General features: G+C 45.3%; 1 protein-coding gene across 1 annotated transcript in view; it reads right to left on the bottom strand.

Annotated features, from left to right (window-relative positions):
• The window catches only part of AKR1D1 (aldo-keto reductase family 1 member D1), a 45,260-nt gene that overhangs the window by 11,776 nt on the left and 10,496 nt on the right, over nucleotides 1-22,988 (bottom strand). Inside the window, exons 2-6 of the mRNA XM_075939569.1 lie at nucleotides 16,199-16,366; nucleotides 13,270-13,386; nucleotides 7,762-7,839; nucleotides 4,803-4,925; nucleotides 1,009-1,118 (exon numbers count right to left, since the gene is read on the bottom strand). Coding sequence (XP_075795684.1) covers nucleotides 1,009-1,118; nucleotides 4,803-4,925; nucleotides 7,762-7,839; nucleotides 13,270-13,386; nucleotides 16,199-16,366 — 596 coding nt within the window. The remainder of the gene's footprint in view (nucleotides 1-1,008; nucleotides 1,119-4,802; nucleotides 4,926-7,761; nucleotides 7,840-13,269; nucleotides 13,387-16,198; nucleotides 16,367-22,988) is intronic.

Below are 22,988 nucleotides of genomic sequence, written 5' to 3'. Positions count from 1 at the left end.
TTCTAGGAGAAGTTCCATTTGGTTTCCACTGGGTAGGTCTTCTGATCTGGTTGGTGCCCTAAATGACTGTGGGTTCACAGGGCTGCCAAAGGGTGGTCAAAGGAGGCAGCTGCCCCAGGGCCTAAAACCCCAGGCCACAGCCTTGAGTGGTATGATCCAGGCAGTGCTGAAGGGCTGGTTGGGGGAGGCTAGTTCCCTGCCCCTCCCCAAGGCTCTGCTCCTTCCCTAGACAAGGAGCCAGGCCCTTCTATTTTGTCAAGGGGCCCAGCAAGCTTGTTGGCTGCCTTGGAGTGTTTCCCCACCGTACAGCTCCTCATTTCAGCCTCAGAATTCTATACAACAACTGCCTCTCTTCTGGTCAAGGGGATTCCCTATGGGGCTCACTCGCTGGCTTTCCTTATTGACAGAGCAAGGCAAGGGGATCACTTCAGAGGGTCAGACTACAGTGTTGCCAATGTCCACACTGTACTGGGAGCAAGTCTCCTTAGGATACGTCAAGAGACTTGTGCCAATGCACTAAAAATAGTGGCATAGATGTTGTGGCACTGGTGGGTACTCAGGCAAGCCACAAGAGCTCATACTCAGGGGGCTGAGTGGTCTGGAGCCAAAGCTGGAGCCTGAGCTGGAATGTCCACACCACTAATTTTTGTGCACTAACAAGTCTGTTTACCTGGGCAAGTATCATTCCCAGTTGCAATGTAGACATATCCCAGTGTATAGCCTGCTGGCCTGAGGAACACTGGGAATTACACTTTGAATTCCCAAGTCAGAAAAGTTATACAGCTTGTAAAATGTTGCTGGAGTAGATTTACCCAAGACCCAAATTAAGAACTTTGATAACATTCTTCAGAGAGATGCCCAGCTCCAAACAGTCATACTTGCCTCACTGGAGAACAGCAAGGATTTCGGAGAAGCCATTATATTACTTGTTGTTAGATCCCCGTGGAGAGATTTGCAACCATCTAGCAGCAGAGTTCACCCCACAACAAGGCTAGTGTGAAAACTTACCATCTTTCATCCCTTGAGGTTCCTAGTGGGCTGTACCCAACAATGACAATATCATGTTGTCTACAAAATTCGAAGAGCTTGGGCTGAGTGAAATATGGGTGGCATTCAACCTACATGAGTGAAACAGAAGAAGCAATTGAATTAAAATAAAAAAAGACAAATCAGAAAGATGTCAAGAAATTATTCAATATATTTGACCAAGTCATAATCTCAGATGAATTAGAGGCTATAGAGGAAAATGGTTTAAGGAAAGGGGATCTCATCTCCTGTGTTTATCATTCAAACCCTGGTCAGGCTGGTGGTGGTAGGGTCCATCCTGACCGTCCCAAAAGAAGAGCTGTGGAAATAACTGATTTTTCACGTTACTGTCCATATCAAAAGAAGTGTTACGGATCAATAAAAAAGACTTTTGAATTTTTGATTCATTTATAAGTTAACCTGGAACACCACACATTTTTTGAGCATTTAGATTTAAAAAAGCTAAAGTGCTTTTTTAAAATGAAAAGTAGTTTTTATTTGGGGATATTTCAGAAGTGCCAAAAATCAGGCTTAGATTTTTGGAATGTTTAGGTTTAATCAAAACAATTTTGCATATTCAACATGAATTCTAATCTATGGTTGACTCAAATCTGCATTTTTCAGCTTAAGAGGTGTCACATAGAAAATTTCATCCAGCTCCAATGACAACAGATGTTGAGCAGGTCCATGCAAGAGAAAAAGTTTGATACATTCACAAAAGTCGAAGACTTGGAATGTGGGCCTCCTTTTTGGGATACAATTCAGACAGTTTAACACTTTGCAATAATGTTATTGTAATTACATGGGGAAATTTGCCTCCTCCCCAAAGGACAGATAGCAAATAAGATATGGACGAGAGACTGGAAGTATACAAGTAGCTATTGATGTTTGCCTAACAGGTATATATAGTCACTTGAATAGCTATGACTCTGGTCTTTTGAGAGAGATCTATGCCAGGAGGCAGGAGCATTTTACAAATATCAGGTAGCCATTTGTCTCTTCTTGCATCCAAAAGAATGGCTCTCTGTTTGCCTTATGAAAGCTGGATGACTGCTTAACCATCAACAGAAAATTGAAGGGAATAAAATAAAACATAAAAGCAAAAAAACCAGTGGCATTGTTGGTATGGCTTCTCCTAACCTCTACCATTTCAACTGAGGCCACCATGTGTCTTCACCCATATAGTGAGTTTTTTGGCTACGTGCCTAACTTCTCAGAGGTTTATTCCCGAGCTATACAAGTAGTTTGCATTTATAAGTTCCGGAAGTTAATGCAAACCCTTTAGAATTGCATGGAAGAAGGCTATGATAAACAAGCAATGCTACACTCTCTGGACCTAATAATCTTGGCAGAGGTAAGAATATAAGAACAGCCATACTGGGTTGGACCAAAGACCCATCTAGCCCACTATCCTGTCTGACAGTGGCCAATGACAGGTGCCCCAGAGGGAATGAACAGAACAGGTAATCAGCAAGTGATCCCTCCCCTATCATCCATTCCCAGCTTCTGGCAAGCAGAGTCTAGGGACACCATTCCTACCCATCCTGGCTAATGGCATTGATGAACCTAACCTCCATGAATTTATCTAGGTGGCCTTTTTTGGGGGGGGGGGGGGGAAGGGGAGAGGGGAGGGAACCCTGTTACAGACCTGTCTTTCACAACATTCTCTGGCAAGAAGTTCCACAGGTTGACTGTGCAGTGTGTGAAGTGCTTCCTTTTGTTTTAAACCTGCTCCCTATTAATTACATTTGGTGACCCCTAATTCTTATGTTACAGAACAAGTAAATAAGGAAAAGTTATCTACTTTCTCTACACCAGCCATCATTTTATAGACCTCTCTCCTAGCCCCTTAGTCTCCTCTTTTCTAAGCTGAAAAGTCCCAGTCTTAAGAGTCAGACAATCCAGCCAGAAACAGTTATGCTCTTTGGAGTTTGTACCCTTGTTTTTAACTTGAACTTTGGTGCTGGCAAAAAAATAAAAGGGACAGCCCTTGAGACAAAGAAACTCCCATGTAACCTAAGAATAGCTACAAAGACAGTGCCAGACTCCCCCCAACGCTGCCTTGCTGGTGGCCCTCTAATGGTGAGAGGACAGTTTCCTCTCTTTCCCATGCAATCTTTGGCCTCTCTTCGGATGCTGCCAAGGAGGACAACTCTTAGCATCAGTCACGACAGCTGTCACTGGAAATCTCTAACAATGTCTCTACTCAACATCAGATCAAAAGCCACCCTAGCCACCACCAGATGTGGATGCAGGGCGGGGAGGGGCACAAAATTTGGCCTGCTGGGACCCTCAAGTAGGCTCCTTGCCTTCCAAAGCCTGGCTGCTGTCATATGCCTCTACGTACCAGATGCCCCTTGTGTGTGTGTGTGTGGGGGGGGGGGGTACTTTGTGTGCTGCCCCCTCCCAGAGCACAATTATTGCAACTCATTAGCTGTGCATGGCATAGAGGCACACATGGCCCCAGCAGCTGGCCACTTTAAGTGGCATGGGGCTGCAGAAAATGGGAGGCTGCATGGGGGTCCTGTTGGGCTCCTGAGCAGAGCCACCTAGGTAAGCACCTCCCAACCAGAGCCTGCATCTGGCATCCCTCCTGCACCCCAACTGCCTGCCCCAGGTCACCACCCAAACTCTCTGCACTTGTACTCCCCTCTCCCCCAGGTCACAACTCCCTCTCAAACCCTACACCTCCTCCCACACTCCTCCCCCAGACTTGAATCCTCTCTTGCACCCAGCCCCCAGCCCTGACCCTGCACTCCCTGCTTCATCCCAATCCCTTGTCCCAAGTCTAACCCAACCCTTCTGAACTCCCTTCTGAACCATTCCCCCAGGTCAGAATCCTCTCCTTCACCCATACCCCCTCCTGGAGCCTACACCCCAATCCCCTGCCCCAGGTCACAACTTCTTTCAGACCTCTCCTGCATCCCAATCTCCTACTCTAAGCCCCCTTCTGTACTCAGCCTCTATCCATGCCCTGCACCTCTGCCACAGAAAAGTGCGGCTCTTGACCACTTACCAAAATCTTGGAGGGGCCCGCACCTCATCAAAAATTATTGTCCACCCCTGTGCTACTGGCTTGCATCCAGAAAAGCCACGCTGAAATAAATGATTAGGGGCCCTGTTTTCATGGTTTTACTTAGGCTTCACCATGGACATTAGTGGCAAATTAAACTTCAGCTTATAGCATGGTCTTTATTGCTAAGTTAGTTTTTGGTCTTGTACCTTCATACAATGATCTGTGGAAAGGAGATAATCAAGAATGCCTTAGAAATTCTTTGGCTTGTTGCAGTTTCTTAAAAGATCACTCCTAGCAGACCCAGAAAGCTTAGAATACCTCAATGTCCCATATGTTATAGGGTTGGGATTTTAATTGTTTTAAATGATGCTTCACAGATGGTTGGTTAGCCTCTGATAGAGGCATGTATGTCTCAGGCTGTTAGGAACCTTCGTGGGTCAAGGAACTGAGACCTGAAGATTTAGCCATGCCTCTCTTGATTAGAAGTATTCCCATGGCACCTAAAACTCATATAGCATGGGACAGACTCTGGTTTTCAAGCACTGGAGAGGGATCTGGAAGGAAATGGATGTTCCCAGCCTCTTTGGATGTTTATTTTGTGTATAAGAGTGAGTGTAATTTGGCAGTACAGAGGGTAGCTTACTACCTGCAGCAGATCATAGGTATATGCACACAACTCCTCATATGCAGAATATTTGTATTCCCTCTGAGCACTGTACCACAGTGCCCATTGCAGGTAGAGTACTGCTTGGAACCATACCTGATTGCTGACCGGTTTGTGCTTCAGCCCTGGCTTGTTCAAAATCATTTCCAGCTGCCTCCGGTTGAAGTTGGAGACTCCAATGGATTTTGTCAAGCCAGCGTCTTTACATGCTTCCAAAGCCTGCAAAGAGAAGAACAGGGAGCATCAGGAAGAAAACTTGGATGGAAAGCCTCCAGAGAAACTGAAAGGTCAGCATTATTAGGTGAAATACTCCTAGCTCCCTAGACAGAGTCCTGAATAGAGTGCATGGCTTCCAGGAAACGCTTTGGAGGGTTAGCACTCCATCACAGAGGTGATAGATACTAGTTTCCTATTCTAAATTCAATTCTCGTACAATCCCGGCTTTTCAGAAGACCAAACCAAGGCACCTCACCTCTCAATGTTATTGCATAGCAGGGCTGAACCATCCCAGGAACCAGAGAAAATCAGAAGGGACATTTGAGGTATAGCACTTAGACATTTCACATGTTCACTTCCAGAGAGTTTTATTTCAAACTTTAGAGGGACTGTCACACTGCTTCAACTTTTGGGATGGGGAAAAGGAGACAACATCCGAACAAGAAATGCACTCTCTTCCTTGTCACTTTCTAAATTAGTCCAAGTATTATTTCAGCTGTGTCGGTGTTAGTCCAGGATCTCCTCCTGACAAACTTGACAGGTAAGTCATACCTATGTGATTTCATGGCACTATCTTGGTGTCAGATGCCCATCAGAAAAACCAGCATTAAGGCTTCATTGCAAAATGAAGTAGCAAGAGGAGAAGACAGGGCTGTGGGGAACACAGGATTTGTTTGAAATGCAAATACGGCCATGTAGTTAAGGAGTAAGAACAAGGTAAACCTGTAATAAATCCTTCAGTAGGCATACTTGGATATTCGCCTTTAATTTGTGCTCTGCTTCACTACCAGGAGAAGAGTATCTTTGCTTACAGAAAGTCTTCTCTTTTCCCTCACACACCCAAACCTCTCCAACAAATCCAGTGGCTGTTCAGGGTGCAGAGTTACAGGAGACTCTATTTGTCTCCAACATCTGGGTTCTGAATGGTCCTGCTTGTCAGTTTTATTATTCTTTTCTGATTTAAATGAATTGGGGAATTAGGGAAGCAAGGGCCTCCATTTGTTTTATGGCCTCTGGCTGGCCTCGTCTTGCCATATGATTTTCATCATTCAATGGTGAGGCAACAAGAATAACCACAGTACTGGCTGCTGAAGCCACGCTGAAACAATTAAATTACTCGGGGGAGGTGTGAGGCAGCTGTGTGTAGACTGATCCTAATATTTATGGGCAGCAATGACCCCCTTCTCAGCAGCAGCAGCTGGGTTTTTCCTGCCTATTGTTACTGAAGCAGTCATGTTATGCTAGAGCCTCACAATAAGAAACAGACTGAGGAAAACAAGCGACAGGGACAGATGTCTCTTTTCATGTTTAAGTGAATGCGATGTGTGATTCTGAGGACCTGACAGCACTGGTTAGTGCTTGGTGTACTACAAGCAGCTGCTCGGGAAGTTCTGCACAGTGCTGTTTCTGAAAGCACTACTTCATTCCTGTCCCAGGAGCACCCTCCCCCCCCCCCCACCTCCCACCCGTCAGAATTTTGTCAGTGTGTCCAATTTTTGACCCACAACACTGCGTGCTAAGCCACAGCAGGGCATTGAATTTCCTCTTACAAAAGTTGTGTGGCAATATGGATAGTCACACGCCCCAAACGCCATGGGCAGAAGGGGCCAGACAGCAGATGGCAAGAGGAATCATGGGGAGAGGAGTCAGGTGCCCACAGCAGGGGTCTGGCTCCCCTCCCCCCAATTTACCAGCAGCATTGGGACAAGTGGAGCAATGGCCACAGCTATCTACACTCCTTGGAGAAGGGGCAGGACTACCCCGTACTCATCCCTGGGAAGCAAGCGATGCAACTGGAGAAGTGCAACAAGCTGAGGCCGTTGCTCTGCTTCCCCCACCAATGCTGGTGAATGCAGCGGTTGGGGGGAAGGGGGAGGAAGAGGGAACCCCTATTACCAGAGCTGGCCCCCAGCCCCACTAGTCCCCTGGACCACATGGCTCAGTGGAGAGGGAAAAGGCAGGACTTGGGGCACAGTGGGGTTGCCCCAGACCTTCTCTGGGCTTCGGAGGGTGTGTGTGGGGGGAAGGGTGGGAAGAAAGGTGTCAAGGGCTGGTGGTGTGGGCTCCTATTAGTTTCCAGCCAATGGAAGCTATGAGATTGTGCTGGTGGTCGAGGCAGCATGCGGAGGCTCCCTCTCCCCCCGTGAACAGCACACAGAGAACACATGGCTCTGGTAGTCAGCTGCTTTGAGTGGCATGTGGGACACAGAAGTCAGGGAGCCTGCCTAAGGCTCTCACTGGGCTGTGGCCCAACATTATTTTGCCCATTCTCATCTAGCCCATCCCTGATAGATGTCTATCTAACCTGCTCTTAAATATCTCCAGAGATGGGAATTCCACAGCCACCCTGGGCAATTGATTCCAGTGTTTAACCACCCTAACAGTTAGGAAGTTTTTCCTAATGTCCAACCTAAACCTCCTTTGCTGCAATTTAAGCCCATTGCTTCTTGTCCTATCCTCAGAGGTTAAGGGGAACAATTTTTCTCCCTCCTTGTAACAGCCTTTTAAATATGTTGGCATGAGTTAACTCAAGACAGCCACCCACAGTCCTCAATAGGCTTGTACTAGGCTGCTAGCCCAAGATGACATATCTTCACTTCTATTGCCTACTGAGCTAGATTAAAGCTTGCACGGGAACACCTGTCTGTTCTAGTCACACATTCATTGACTGCATAGATGTACCCAGAGTGTCAGTTTAATGCTAGTGGAATGAGACACTCTAGCACACGGAAGTCATGCTTATCCGTGGAATCAGTAGCATGGTCAGTGGATGCACAAGTTTCCCTGCTATGCCTTGTTGAGGTTCCTCAGAGTGCATAGGTATGTGACAACTACATACCTCCCAAGTGGCACACAAATTTGTCTCATGGTAGAGGAATTTTCCATTTTCATCTCTAGGGTAGATTGCATCTCCAGGCTGAAAGAACAAAGTCATAGTTTTTGGCTTTCACTACTCAGAACAGAGGCTTTACACACACACACACACACACACACTACATTTAGCAGTGGACAAAATATTAGGGTCTTTCTGAACATACAAAGTTCAAAAGGTAAAACACAACAAATGGTCTTGTAGCACTTTATAGACTAACAAAACGTATAGATGGTATTGTGAGCTTTCGTGGGCACAGCCCACTTCTCTCCAGTCATCTGAAGAAATGGGCTGCGCCCATGAAAGCTCATGATACCATCTACATGTTTTGTTAGTCTATGAAGTGCTACAAGACCATTTGTTGTTAAAGTTTATCCTGTTCAGACTAACTCAGCTACCTCCTGAAAGTTCAAAAGGTTATTCATGTTGGGTTTGCCACATCTTCCCTTCACCTACCAGCACTTTAATGCTATAGTCCTTAATGGTCTTCCTGAAATATACTCTCTGTATGCCTATGCACTAAAAAGTCCCATTTTGAGTTATGCCTCAAGGTTGCAAAGGATATGGCCAGGGGCAGATGACCATTTTGCGGGGCCCTGGGCAGCATAATTCCGCGGCGCATGCCCCGTTCGCCCTGCCCTATATCTGCCCCTGGATATGGCATTCAAGAGATTAATCCCCTAATTTCCCAGATATTCTGTCATGGCAGCCAAACATTTCCCCCTGGCTAGACTACTGCAAGAGTCAAATTCCCCTCAAAGGCTGCTTGCTTGTGCAATTTACTATTTAGGAACACTGAAGAACAATGAAAGTTACACTCTCAAGCAGGGGTGGGCAATAATTTTAGAAGGGGGTTCTTGGCCACCCTGGAAGGGGTGGAGTCTCTGGTATAAGGGGTGGGGCCTGGACACATCTGTGCTCCCCCACCCACAGACTGATTGGTCTGTGGGCAGGGGAAGAGCATGAAGTCTTTGCCTCCACTGCCTAAAGAGAGAACCAGCTGTTCTGAACAGCTGATGGTTCACTCTAGGCACCGCACACCTCTGGCAGGGGGGAGGAGACTGTGTGTGATCCCCCGGCCCCAGGTCTTGATTGGCCTGGGGGCAGGAGAGTGACAGGGCAGCCATGGGCCAGATCAACCTGCTTTGGCGGGCCAGATTTGGCCCATGGAGGCTCTCTTTGCCCACCCCTGCTATCAAGTGACCAACTGCCAGGGATATGATTGAGAGTTGTATGTATGTGACACCTGCCAAGATGTACCAAGGATCTCTCAGGATCATGCCTCATGTTTTCCCCATCTCCCTTGATACCTTAGAGAGAGCTTTAAGAATGGTTGCAAGTATTCTTAGGCCTGATCCATAAATACACCACTTTTCCTTATGTGCTGGTCAATTTGTTGCTACTACAGGCAACACATTTTAAAATGCCAATCAATAATCTGATATTAATTTTACTTGATTTTCATAAATGCCTTTTGCGGCATGTGATCTGACTTCAGACAGCCACAGTTTAAAAAAAAGTGCGCAATTCCTCAGGAACATGCAGCTGTGACTCATGTGCTTGATGTCTGGCACCTCCACATTCAACATATGCAGCTACAAAGCATTTAAAGATGAAAATGAACCCTACAACCAGACACTCTCATGTGTCAGAGAGGAGAGTATGAGGTGGAATTAAGTCTATGTTTCACACACCAAAAAATGAGAATATTCCTTAAAGCAAATCTCAGGAGACTGGCCTGTTATTATTACCACTATGCTTTCTTGGAAGAACTTTGCGTGGGCAGGAAAAAGTAAGACAGCAGTTAGGTTGTTTCCTCCCTCTCAAATTGCATGAAAAAGTGAGAGAAGAGTAGAGAGGAGTTTGGAGTTTTTTATGAAAATGGGATCCTAGCCCAAACATTTCAAGATTCTGTAACATACTACTTCAAATTTCAGTGTGTTCTATATGGATCATTATAAAAGAGGTAAGGGTCATTGCAACGCCGGTATGGATTTCTAGTCAACCCAGAGTTCATGGGCTGGTTTGGATTCAAGAGGACGGCTTTAGAGCCAACTCTCATTAAATAGAAAGGGAATGTTTAGCTAAGGCCACTACCTCCAAATTCCTTTACTCTGACTATTCATATTTTAGACAGCAGAGGGATAGGTTCAAAAAACACACGATCCAGAGAGAGTCCTCCTGTGAATTTCCACAGCGTTTAATTCCCCCATCCTTCATATCATCTAAATGAAACTGCTGTGGGAAATTGAGATGCCAGCATCTAAAAAGCCCATAATAGGCAGATGGTACCCATTTCTAAATTCGTTTTAATCACTGATCCAGATAGGACCATCTCACAGCTACCCACATGCCAGATAAAGTGCTTGGATAAAAGATCAGGCTGATTAGAAATCAGACAAGATAGAGGCAAGGCTTATGGGAAGAGGCAAACAAATTTAGAGAATTAAGCGATGTTGGTTACTAGATTTTAGAGACTACTTCCCACTGCTAGTATGGGATACTTCCAGCTCACTTAGGTAGCCTCATAAGCACTGGGACTGACAGGTAATTTTTTCCCCTCCCTCTCCCTTCTTATTCTGAGGGTCCCCCTTTTTCCCCCTCCTACAATAAATGCTTGTTCACCACCTACAACTGGTCATTTTAAATAGACTTCCCCACCCCCCATACACTCAGTCAAAAGAAAGAGGGACTGTAGATCTCACTGCCTTCAGAACAAAGTGTCAAGCCCACTCTGACTTGGCAATCAAAAACAAAGGAAGAGAGAAATGGTTATTTCACTTCTAGCCACTTAGGATGTGTCTAGACTACAGGGTTTTAAAAAAAAAAAGTAGCCTTTTTTGAAAAATCTTCCCCTGCGTCTAGACTGCCGCTGCATTCTTTTGAAAGTAAATCGAAAGAATACGGCGTTGTTGTTTTTTATTGCGGTAAGCCTCATTTTATGAGGAAGAGCACCTTTTTTCAAAAGTGCTCTTTCGAAAAAAGGTGTTCTTGAATGCAAACATGGCTTCTTAGAAAGAGAGCATCCAGACTGCCTGGGTGCTCTCTTCCGAAAAAGTGATCTGCTTTCTCGAAAGAAGTGGTTGCAGTCTAGATGCTCTCTTTCGAAAGAGGCTTGTAGTCTAGACGTTGCCTAAGGCATCCAGGGAAAAAGGCAAAAAGTTCATCAAAATAAGTCAATGGGTGTCTATTTTCTTTTGGGATGCAGTCAGATGCTATGGTGAGATACTACAAGACTTTCTGGTTATATTCAGAACTGTTCCAGAGTAAATTTGTCAGAACAAATGTCCTCTCAAAGGGCTATTTGAAAAATAATTTGGAACTGCAAAAGCCAGACAAAAAAGGAGTTTACAATTTCACAAAAGGCAGGATTGTGGATTTTCTTTCACACTTCACTATTTTCACATATTAATGAGAGGCTAATTGTTTTGGTTACAATAAAGGAAATCTCCTTCAGAGAGCAAGCCTTCGTCTGGGGCAAAATGAGAGGTTTTTGTTTTGCTGGTAACCTGATATCACTTTGAGGCAAACGTGCTGGCACAAATGTTACTATACAAAATATACAAATTGGTGTGCCAATTGGCAGAGTACCGTTAATTCACAAATTTAAAGGCCCAACAACAGCCGGGGCAGGTGGGAGAGCTGGAAAGCTAGGTCAACTAATCCCACCTTGTGGGCGGGGGGTGGGGGTGTTGCAGAAACAACTGTTTCAGTTCCAAGAGATGCTTCTCAGATTGGGTCCGGACATTGCTCCATACTTCAACTTCACTGCATGTTATATTAGAAAGGGATCCTCCTCCCCCTCAAAGGGGCGCATGAGCAGAGCTCCAGGACTGCAATTGTAATAGCAAATGAGAGTGCACTGAGGCAGGCCTCAGGGAATCAGCTGTAGATTTATTTAAAAGCAGCTGTCAATATCTTTATTTTGTGGGACAATGACCTTCACCATATGGGAAAATGAACTATGGGAAGAAAGCAGCATAAGTAAAAGGAAAACGGAAATTCCAGATTGTGGGAACTATATTTTCTAAAATGCACCTAAAAGGATTCCATACTAGAGCTTTATTTATATAATTCTCAACATCTGAGATCAATTACTATGTGTAAGGAACAGGATGCCATTTCCATAGGAGAGAGGGAAACACAGAGCCTCTAATTAACTGAGTGAGTTCCATGTGTTGGTTTCTACTGGTATTTGAATGCACCCATCAAAGACAGGCATGAGCTCTGAGAGTTCTCAGGAAGCAAAAGTTTCAGGTAGATTGCTTTCTAAGTGGAAGCAGTATTGCCCAATCAGAGCATTTAAAAGTGAGCCAGCCTCCCCCTCAAAACAAGATGAATGGCTTCGTTCCGTTTTGGTTTTTTATACATGCCTTCTGGGGAGTTCTTGCATTGGTTTTCAACCTTCTCTTAAGCCATGAGGGCTAGTAACTTCCTTATGTAAACCCCTATACCACCCACACCCCGCACAATAGTTTAATTAACATGAAGAGACTGGGAACTTCAAGAAAAAGTGCCAAATTGCGTAAGACTGGTAATAAAACTGCAAGAGTTGGCAACACTTGGAAAGAGATGATACAGGTTCCCCAAATGTCAGTGATCCCTAGAATAAGGGAACGAAGGCATGACTGTTTAAATTCCTGCCTCAGGGAAGCCACGTTTAGATGTTAAGTATGTCCTCCCAAAGCAGTCTGTCTAGTTGACTGTACGAATGAGCAGATATGCAAGATTTTATGAAAATGGTTTGCCACAATGCCTTTAAATACTATGGAGATGTCAAGTGGTTGAAATAAAGGCTGGGAATGAGAGTGGTTTTATTCCCTAATTCTACCACTAACTCAGACTTGCCTTGTGAGTCAGTTAACTGCTGCTAATCTTCCCATCTAGCCATAAGTGAACTTAAATTGGAAATTAAAAGGTTTCTAACCAGCGGAGTTTGGTTCTAGAATAGCCTTCCATGTGCTCCCTCTTCATTCAAAGTGCTGCGATGGTAGTCAAGTGCAATTAGCAAAACTACCCTGTCCTAGGAGACCATCTTAGTTACGACCATCTTATGGCCCACTTGAGATGAAGGATGGCCTCTTAAGCAGCCCACTCACTAGCCTAGGTTGCCCATCACTGAAGTAGACCTGAAGAAGTTTAACAGCTTATGAAGCCATCTATATCCCCTCTGACACCACAGCTAAAGGAGCCTCTCCTAGCACCAGTAGTGAAGACCCATTTTATTCTGGTTGGCAGTTGTGCTTGTTCTACTGGGCCAGGATTCTCCATGCAATGAAGTTGATGTCATTGTGCTTTATCTTCTTCTATGAAGACCAATATGCAATGCAAAGAATGCCAAGCATTAGCCTGCCACGAAAGAACCACTTGTTTAAACGAACAGTGGTCTGTACATTTGAAGAATTTCCAGAGTCAGAGGACTTTGTTCGCACAGGCAGATACTGTAATAAGCATTAGGGCTACTTTTTTCTTTACCTTGAAAGCCATTGGCAGTTCAATAATATAGAGATCAACATAATCCATCTGCAGAATCTTGAGTGTCTTCTCCAAAGTTGGACGCACCAGCTCCGGTGGATGACATGTATTCCACAACTAGGGGAGAGGAACAAAACCCATGAGATTCTTGGTTCTAGTGAGATTGTAGAAATTCAGTTACTTGATTTATCCACCTTTTCTCTCCTTTACATAGCACTATGTTGGGTTAGCACAGGATGAAAGTCAGCGCATTATTTAATTACTTGTGTGCACAAAGGGAAAGCTCTGTTTTTCCTGGTAGGATGAAACAGCTTAGAGAACTGACCTTTATCTAGAAATCTAACTGTCCTGAAGTAGTAGATCTTTAAAACTCACACATACTTAAATTGAGACAACTTTCTACATTTGGCTGGATGTTTGGCAAGGGCTCCATGATTGGAAAGGATTGACCAAGAACTTGAAAGATGTTTTAGAGAGGTCTCATATGGTGAGTACTTAAAAACACCACCACCACATATTTAAGCCACAGAAAGATTCTGAACCTTCTGAAATTTGCTTATTCCCACTGGAGGGCTTCCCCTCCACCCCCAAGCAAGAGGATCTACCAAAAAATGTTCAGTGTACTTGTCTATGTGCAGTCTTCAGAACATGAATACAAAATTGCAGAGATGTGTGGCTTCAAGTAGAGGCCACTGACGGTGTTTCTAGACTACACCTCTCTGTCAGAGATTAGGAACATCGAAATTGCAAATGAAGCAGGGATTTAAATATCCCACACTTCGTTAGCATAAACATGGCCGCCACTTTTTTCAAAACTGAGGCTTTTTAGAAAACGGCAGTCTAGACCCAGATCTGTCGAAAATAAACCTTTTTTTGACAGATCCTGTATTCCTCAAAAAATTAGGTTTACAGGATCTGTTGAAAGAGGGTTTATTTTCAACAGATACACATCTAGAGTGCCATTTTTTTCCCCAAAAACTCCATTTTGAAAAAGCAGCAGCCATGTTTATACTAATGAAGTGGGGAATATTTAAATCCCTGCTTCATTAGCAATTTCAACTTGCCTAATCTACATCTCTGTCGACAGAGGGATGCAGTCTAGACGTAACCTGAGCAAGTTACTCAGGAAACATAAAATGATCTCCACAGATTCATCAAGTTTGGTATATACTAATGTTTTGTTCAAGTTTTCCAATGTCTGTGACCAGTTTTTTCATGCTGAGGCTGCAGCATGTGATCAGAAGCTATTATGAAGAAGGAAGTAGATAGGTTTGTGAAGAATCTTTGGTTTTCTGATGTGGCCTGTCCCTCTGAGTCATTGTGTGATCTAGGAAAGTGTGTTTAAGCTTGGAAGCTGACAGAGTGAAAAACTGAATCATGGTATTATGTAAATCACAATTTCATAGTGGGCACAGCAGTCATGAAATGCCCCTACACAAAGATCTTTTAAATATTGCTTCAGCGTACTATGCTGTGCACAGAGGAATGAACTGTTGTGCACATGTGAATGGAAGACACCTAGCCGGAAAACAGAATATTGTTGATAGGTCTTAAACAAAAAACTCATCTGTAGGAGTAAATGAAATTGACTAAAGTTTGCTAGCTATATTCATTCTGTGCAAATTGTGAAATCCAATACTTGGCCATTTATACGGTCATGAATTTTCTAAAACCACCCATATGATTTACCAGTCCCTAATTATGCCTGCTTCCTCCATTGTGGGATTATTCCCAGATGTCAATGATTTTAAGAACATCACTGTTCTTGGATTCCCATTTGTCAGTGGTGACCCAAGATACCCATCATCTGGTTAGCCTGAAGACAGACCTTTCTGAAATTTCTAGACAGTATTCAAGGCCTGTCTCCTCCCATCTGGGTTAGTCCTAAATAAAGCAGATTTAGGTATTGTGGAAGACCACACCAACATTTCAGCTACCACCTGCCAGTGTAGCCACCTGTCTTAATACGGACAGCTTGTTGAGCAGAATATCCATGCTTTGTGCATCACACAGTCTTAAATCTGCTTCTGGAGGAAACTCAAGTTGTTTCTCAGTTCTAAATTAAACGGAATTTTTTTTATCACAGGCAGCAGGGCATGTGGGATAGAGAGTCTTGATTCTGGAACATTTTTCTTAATATGCAGCTGGCCATTTTTAGATTGCAATGTTTAATGGAAAACCTGCAGTTCCTATGTGGTTGAGATCGGGCAAAGTCGTTTTCAGGAAACAGTGACCCAAAGAGGCAATGGTGATGTGTTTTATCTTGCAACAGACTCACCTAACTTAGCAGATGCTCCTTAAAAGTCTGTGCAAATTGATTACAAGTGAATAGAAGCATGCACCTGTCAATATCAGAAAACACACAAAACACCAGGAAAACATCCTTTGCTTGCACATAATAGAATGCAAACTGAAGACAAGGTAAGAACCCAAAATATATTAGGAGACATTTTGTAATATGCATCATCATGAACTATGCTGAACAGTTAAACAAGAGCTGACTTTTATATTAAGCGGTTCTTGGAAATCCAGCTGAATAAAAAGACTATTAAAGTTAGACCTAAAATTATAGGTAGCATTTTTCTTTTTGGAAGACCCTATGTAGTTACTAGATTTTCCTCGTGTCCTTCCCTGTTTCCTCCCTTCCCTATAAATACAGTAAGTCTCTTTAAAACAATTCATTCAAGCAGTGGTGTTTGAAAAGGCCTGCAATGGAAAACATACATATGCAATGCAATGAAAGAGTTACTGTATAAGCTGCAAGAGGCTAACGATGGACAAAACCACAGGAGATTGGGTTTGAAAGAGTACTGAAATGTTTGGATGATTTAACTTGAAATTAAGGAAACGTACTGCATGTTCAGACCAACAGAACACCCACAAAATAAATCACCGGGTTAAGGTTAAGTAGTCTGATGTAACTTCTCACTTTGCCACAATAGAAGATTTCTTCTCGTTTTATTTTTCCTTCTGCAATCTTCTCCCAGATGGCTTGCCCCACTTCATGCTCGTTGTAATACACAAAGGCCCCATCAATATGGCGATAACCAGTATCAATGGCAATCTTCACCGATTCTGCACAGGTACCTTTGGGAGTCTAATGAGATAGGAGAAAGGGCAACATGGTTAGGATTTTGTTCGTGCTCATACAAACAGCAGTGGCATGGTGCTAAACCTAAGTGAGTGGGAAGGACCAGTCAACAACATTTTACCTGTAAACTGCCACGCATCAAGTCAGTTCATATACTAGGCTCCTGGGAAAGAGCAAAGACTGAATTGCTCTGCTGTCTTAATAAAAAAGGCTACGTCTAGACTACAAAGAAAAGTCGGAAAAAGATATGCAAACTGCAAACCACAATTTACATTTCTTTTTCTGTTTTTCTTTTGAAAGAGGCTTTTCCAAAAATTGGCACGTCTACATGGTGCCAAATTTCAGAAAAACCTGATGTTTCAAGCCATCCCTTCTTCCTTGTACAACAAGGTTTACAGGGATGGCGAAAGAATGCATCCGCTTCTCCAAAAAAATTTCAGAAAAGTGGACGCATTTCTTGGATGCAACATTGCTTTTCTGGGATACCTCTGGTATCCCAGAAAAGCACTGCAGTCTAGACATTGACAAGTATCCCTGTAAATCTAAATTAATTTCTAAGTTCTCCTTTTCCCTTTCTATCACCAAATGTAATAGAATTATACTAAGGTTCTCCGTATACACTTCCTCCACACTCGAACTTTTCAAGAGTCAAAAAGCTACTGTGACAAAAATTTAGTGTTTTCCTTTTGCTACTACTTTTTCAAATCTGGATACATTTTGAATAGTTAGAGCAGGAAATAGAGGAGAAGAAAGTGGAAAAGCTCTTGGACTTTTTAAAAATACTCTCCATAGCAAATAAATAAAAGTTTTTCAAAAAGAAAGCTAAACATTTTAGATCAAGATGACCTCATTGAGAAGTTAGCTGTCAAATCACAACTTCCCCATAAATAGTCATTTGTCAAACCCCCCATGGGAAAGTTTTGGGTTGAAACAGCTTTAAGACTATCTGCCCAGCCAACAATCAGGGACTACTTACTGAGTCGGGGAGGAGGAATTTGGACATTGCCTTGATCCTCCTCAATTTCACTAAACTCAAACCTCATTGGAGTCGCGATATTTTACACTGGGGTGAGAGTAGAATGGAGTAGCACATCACAGGTAAGAAGGGGCTTCACAATCTGCTCATGAATACAGGCAGACCCCGACTTACGCGGATCCGATTTATGTCGGATCCGCACTTACGAACGGGGCTCTCTCGCCCCGGAGCTCACAGGCAGCGGTCCGCCACCTCGACCTCCGGGGCGAGAAAAGCTGCTCCCGGTGCCCCTGGTCTGCTGGGGACCATCTCCAGCAGACCAGGGGCATCGGGAGCAAAGCCGCAGCCCCGGCGGGTTTGCTCGCGGTGCTCCTGGTCTGCTGGAGACGGTCCCCAGCAGACAAGGGGCACCGCGAGCAAACCCGCAGCAGAGGCGAGGCACCCCCCGCTGCCGCTTTGCTCCCTGTGTCCCTGGTCTGCTGGGGGGGGCGCAGCTAGTGTGCCCCCCCCCCCCCCCCCAGCAGACCAGGCTTTTCTTGTGAACCCTGGGGCAGAGCAGCTGGGGCGCTGCCGGTTGGTCCCGCAGCGCCGCTCTGGGCACTACTGGACCAACCCGGCAGCACCCCAGCTGCTCTGTCCCAGGTGTCCTGATTCAGCCGCTGCTGGTCAGTTTCAGCAGCGGCTGAATCAGGACTCCTGGGGCAGAGCAGCTGGGGTGCTGCTGGGTTGGTCCAGTAGCGCCGAGGAGCGGTGCTACTGGAGCAACCCAGCAGCACCCCAGCTGCTCTGCCCCCGACGTCCCCAAGTCAGCCGTTGCTGAAACTGACCAGCGCTGACTACAGGAAGCCCGAGGCAGAGTTGCTCTACCCCGGGCTTCCTGGAATCAGCGCTGATCAGTTTCAGCAGCAGCTGACTTGGGGTTCTTAAGTTGAATCTGTATGTAAGTCAGAACTGGCGGTCAGTTTCAGCAGCGGCTGAATCTGGACGCCAGTTCCGACTTACATACAGATTCAACTTAAAAACAAACCTACAGTCCCTATCTTGTACGTAACCCGGGGACTGCCTGTATGTATATTGATGGGCACCTGGCCTCCAATCACTGATTTTTTTTTTTTTAAGGCCCTGACTGCTGCAGTCTAGAAATTAAAACAGAAGGAGAGGCTGTATGGGATTGATGTGTCCAAATGAAGAATGTGCTAACTCTTTGCAGTACTTTGGGCCTCATCTTGCCCCGTCAGCAGCCATGATGACTCATCCTTTTAAAAAAAAAAAAAAAAAGTCAGTAAATTTGGGTGTGTTTCTTAGCAACTCAGTTCTTTGCCATGTACCAGCTTGGAGTTCAATGTGAAGGCATCAGCCAAACCAAGAATAAAGTTCACTTCGGGGGAGAGTACAGTGTAGAAAGCAGAAGTACAACCACAATCACCACATCTATAATGAAAAGTCTTAGAGGACATCCGTGCTCATCTGTATCTGGAAAACCAATGTGGAGGCTTGTGGCACCTCAGATCCTAACGGATTTATTATGCCCTAATAAGTCTGTTAGTATCTGAGGGTATATCTACACTTGCTCCCCAGTTCGAACTAGGGATGCAAATGTAGGCAACCGAAATTGCTAATGAAGCAGGGATTTAAATATCCCGCATTTCCATTAGCATAATCTCACCCCCGCACTATTCCAATCGCCAGCTAATTCGAACAAGGAAGTGTGATCCGGGCCGCATTAGTTCAAACCAAAGGGTTTGATTCGAACTAACATTATTCCTCAAAATACTTTTTTTTAAATCCCTGCTTCTTTAGCAATTTCGGTCGCCTCCATTTGCATCCCTAGTTTGAACTAGGGAGCAAGTGTAGACTTACCCTAACAGATGAATGTGTGTGTCCAAATATCCACACAAGCAACACCATTACAGACCTAATCACCTAAGCCACACCATCGGGGCTCATCCACTAACCTAATATATGCCATCCAGCACCAACAATGCCCCTCTGCCATGTATATTGGCCAAACCAGACAGTCTCTGTGACAAAGGATAAATGGACACAAATCAGACACCAGAAATGGTAACACACAGAAACCTGTAGGGAAACACTATAGCCTCCCCGGACATTCAGGTTATGTCTAGACTAGATGCCTCTGCCAACAGAGGCATGTAAATTAGACATACTGATACAGTCAATGAAGAAGGGATATTCATATCCCCTGCTTCATTAGAATAAAAATGGCCACTGTGTTGTGCCAGCTCAGCTCTTTGTCGGCACAAAGTGGCAGTCAAGACGGTGATCAGTCAGCAAGGAAAGCCTTTGCCGACCGATCCCTTATGCCTCGTTGCACAAGGTTTACAGGATCGGTCAGCAAAGGCTTTCCTTGCCGACTGATCCCTGTCTCGACTGCCGCTTCGTGCCAACAAACAGCTGAGCCAGCACAACACAGTGGCTATTTTTATTCTAATGAATTGGGGGATATTTAAATCTCAGCTTCATTGACTATATCGGTATGTCTAATTTACATGCCTCTGTCGGCAGAGGCATGTAGTCTAGACATACCCTCAGTAATGGACTTGAAAGTAGCCATCCCTCTACAAAAGAATTTCAAACCTCAATTACAAAGGAAGACAGCTGAACTGGAGTTTGTTTGAAATTCAATACTATCAACTTTGGCTTGAATAAGGGTCTCATTCAAAGCACTAGTGGTTAATGCACTAAAAAGGCAATTTCCCCCTCTCGATAGCCACATTAACAGCTTTGAATGAGCTGCTCAGGAAACCCCAGTGTACAGTGTGAACAGCTGTCTAGAGCCCCAGCAGCAATGGTGCCCAGCAGGCCAGCAGCCCAGTGGTGCCAGCAGGAGGTGAGAAGCCAGCTGGGAAGCCAGCCGCCAGGCCAGGGGGGCTGGTGGCAGAGGTCCAAAAATGATCTCCCCGGGTCTGGCAAAATCTCTCATCTTGGGCAGTCAGGTCCCGAGGGTGCCAAACCAGCCTGGCAGCAGGGTGATGGAGCGGGTTAGAGGGCTAGATGTGAGAGAATGGCCCTCATTAATTAGAAGAGGGTTACTTCAGGGCAGCCAGGAGTGGCTGACAGTTATCACAGGGCAGAGTGAGACCAGGCACCTATAAATCAATTAGGACCAGCTGATTTCCATTCAGGATGCCACAGGCCTTTAAAAAAGCTCTGCCTCCTGTGGAAAAGAGACTGCAAGAGCAGATGGAGTGAGGTGGAGAGAAAATACAGCAGATAAAGAGAGAATCAGAGAAGCTGATAAAAATAAGTCAGTATTCTTAGAGACAGCGGGGAAGGTAAGGGAGTGTTTGGGCTCCCTTCCCCAAGTAGCCTGAGAGTCTCAGTTGGTGGCTGGGGAGGACTGCTTCCCCAGCCCAGACAGGCCAGGGAGCACCTACCCCAAAGTCCTTCTAGCCAAGGGACAGAAATCTAAACCCAGCAAGGGCAAGAGGGGCCTCTGCTACAGTACCTAAACTATCTGTGAGACTGGGTTGAACAGGGGCCTGGGGCCCAGGTGTGGAGCTGACCTTGCCAATGAACCAATATTCCATCCAGTATGGTGGCCAAGCTGCCATAGTTAAATATATTAAATGAAGGTGTGAGAAGCATTAAAATGGAGAGTTTCCTACACTAACAAGGTGGAAGAGAATTTTGTATTGGACCAACTGCTGCTGGTGAGAGGTTTTGAGCCACACAAGGCTTCTCTTCAGGCCTAAGAAGGGTACTCCCAGTGTACTCAAATCCCTCTAAACTGAGTAGTCGCACAGCAGCCTATCAAGGGCCACGCAGGTGCTCAGTGCTGTGGCTGAGGGAAAAGGAGTCGTTTGGTCAGGGAAAGGGGGATTGGTGGAGTCCTCTCCCTGGCATATCTCTGGGGCAGCCTGTATCCCTAACCCCTATTCTCCAGCCCCACCCAAGAGCTTGCACCCTAGAGCTCTTTCCCCAATCCTGTACCCCAGCCCTGATTCTCCTCCCACACTCTAAACCCCTTGGCCACATCTGACACACATCACCTCTGTATTGATGCACATAAAATTTATTCTGCATATTCATGGGAAAAATTAGAGGGAACATTGGACTGTCTCAGCTAAATAAGACTGAGGGGTAGCTGAGTTGGTAACTTTAAACACAACGGCTGCATCTAGATTGGCATGATTTTCCGGAAATGCTTTTAATGGAAAAGTTTTCCATTAAAAGCATTTTTGGAAAAGAGCATCTAGATTGGCACGGAAGCTTTTCCGCAAAAAGTGCTTTTGCAGAAAAGTGTCCGTGCCAATCTAGACGTGCTTTTCCGCAAAAAAGCCCCAATCGCCATTTTCACGATCGGGGCTTTTTGCGGAAAACAAATCTGAGCTGTCTATACTGGCCCTTTTGCGCAAAAGGGAGTTTTGCCTGAACAGGAGCAGAATAGTATTTCTGCAAGAAGCACTGATTTCTTACAGTAGGAAGTCAGTGCTTTTGCGGAAATTCAAGCGGCCAGTGTAGACAGCTGGCAAGTTTTTCCGGAAAAGCGGCTAATTTTCCGGAAAAACTTGCCAGTCTAGACACAGCCAACAAATAGTCCTGTAGCACCTTAGAGACTAACAAAAAATATATAGTATCATGAGCTTTTGTGGGCAAAACCCACTTCTTCAGATGAGATGATCTTGAGTGGAATAAAAGGGGGGGACCCTTGGAAGAAGAAGGGAGAGCGGAAATAAATAAGGTCACACCTGTACTTATGCTAAACTATTTAGTGTATCTTCTAAGAGAGCATTCACAATGAAGTGGCCTGTTAACACCCTTGTAGTCATAGGTCAAGAAGAGGGGAGGCAGTGGGTTTCTTCCACCTATCCTGTTTCCCATCCCCATAACTAGCTGGCCCCATATTTAAATGTAATACAAGCCTTTATGAAATGGCAAAAAAGTAACAACTCACCACATTTAATCTGGGTTTAGCCATTTGATCAATACTCCACCTATTACCTCCTGATTATTAGGTTCATTGAGGGATTTCTCACCTAATTTCCCAGCACTTACATCTGTACAATATTTGCTGCTTTCCATCCCTCCTGCCCCATAGGACAAATATCACTGAGTTTGCACATTCCAAATTGAAGCAGCTGAGATGCTACTGGTTGGACCTCCTTGGTCCGGCACCCTTCGGACCGGACCCAATTTCTGGCCCCCCTGCTACCAGCCCTTTCCAGCTCTAGCCCAATGCTGTCCTCCCAGCTGGCTTGCTCCTCTTGCTGGCCCTGCAGCCCTGTCAGCCCCGCTGCTCTACTGGGCAGCCCCACCACCTCTGCGCACTGGGCTCCTGCTATCGCTCCCAGCTCCTGCTGCTTTGCCGGGCAGCCCCACTGCCTCTGCCCACTGGGCTCTTACTGCTGCACCAGGCAGCCCTGCCTCCTGTGTGCATACCAGGCTCCTGGGGTAGCCCCTGGCAGCCCCATTACCTTTGTGCACTGGGCTCTCAATGCCTGGCTGTGTAGCCCTGCTGCCACTGCACACTGGGTTCCCGCTACAGAGCCTGGCTCCTGCTGCTGCTCCAGGCAGCTCCACAGCCTCTGCTCTGGGCTCCTGCTGCCAAAACTGGGGCTCCCGGAGCCCTGCCAGGAAGCCCCACTGCCGGGAAGCCCCACTGCCTCAAGTGGCATGGAGTTCCTGGCA

The sequence above is a fragment of the Pelodiscus sinensis genome, chromosome 1 (genome assembly GCF_049634645.1).
Source record: "Pelodiscus sinensis isolate JC-2024 chromosome 1, ASM4963464v1, whole genome shotgun sequence".
NCBI lineage: Eukaryota > Metazoa > Chordata > Testudines > Trionychidae > Pelodiscus > Pelodiscus sinensis.
This window is presented reverse-complemented; position numbering and strand designations above follow the sequence as displayed.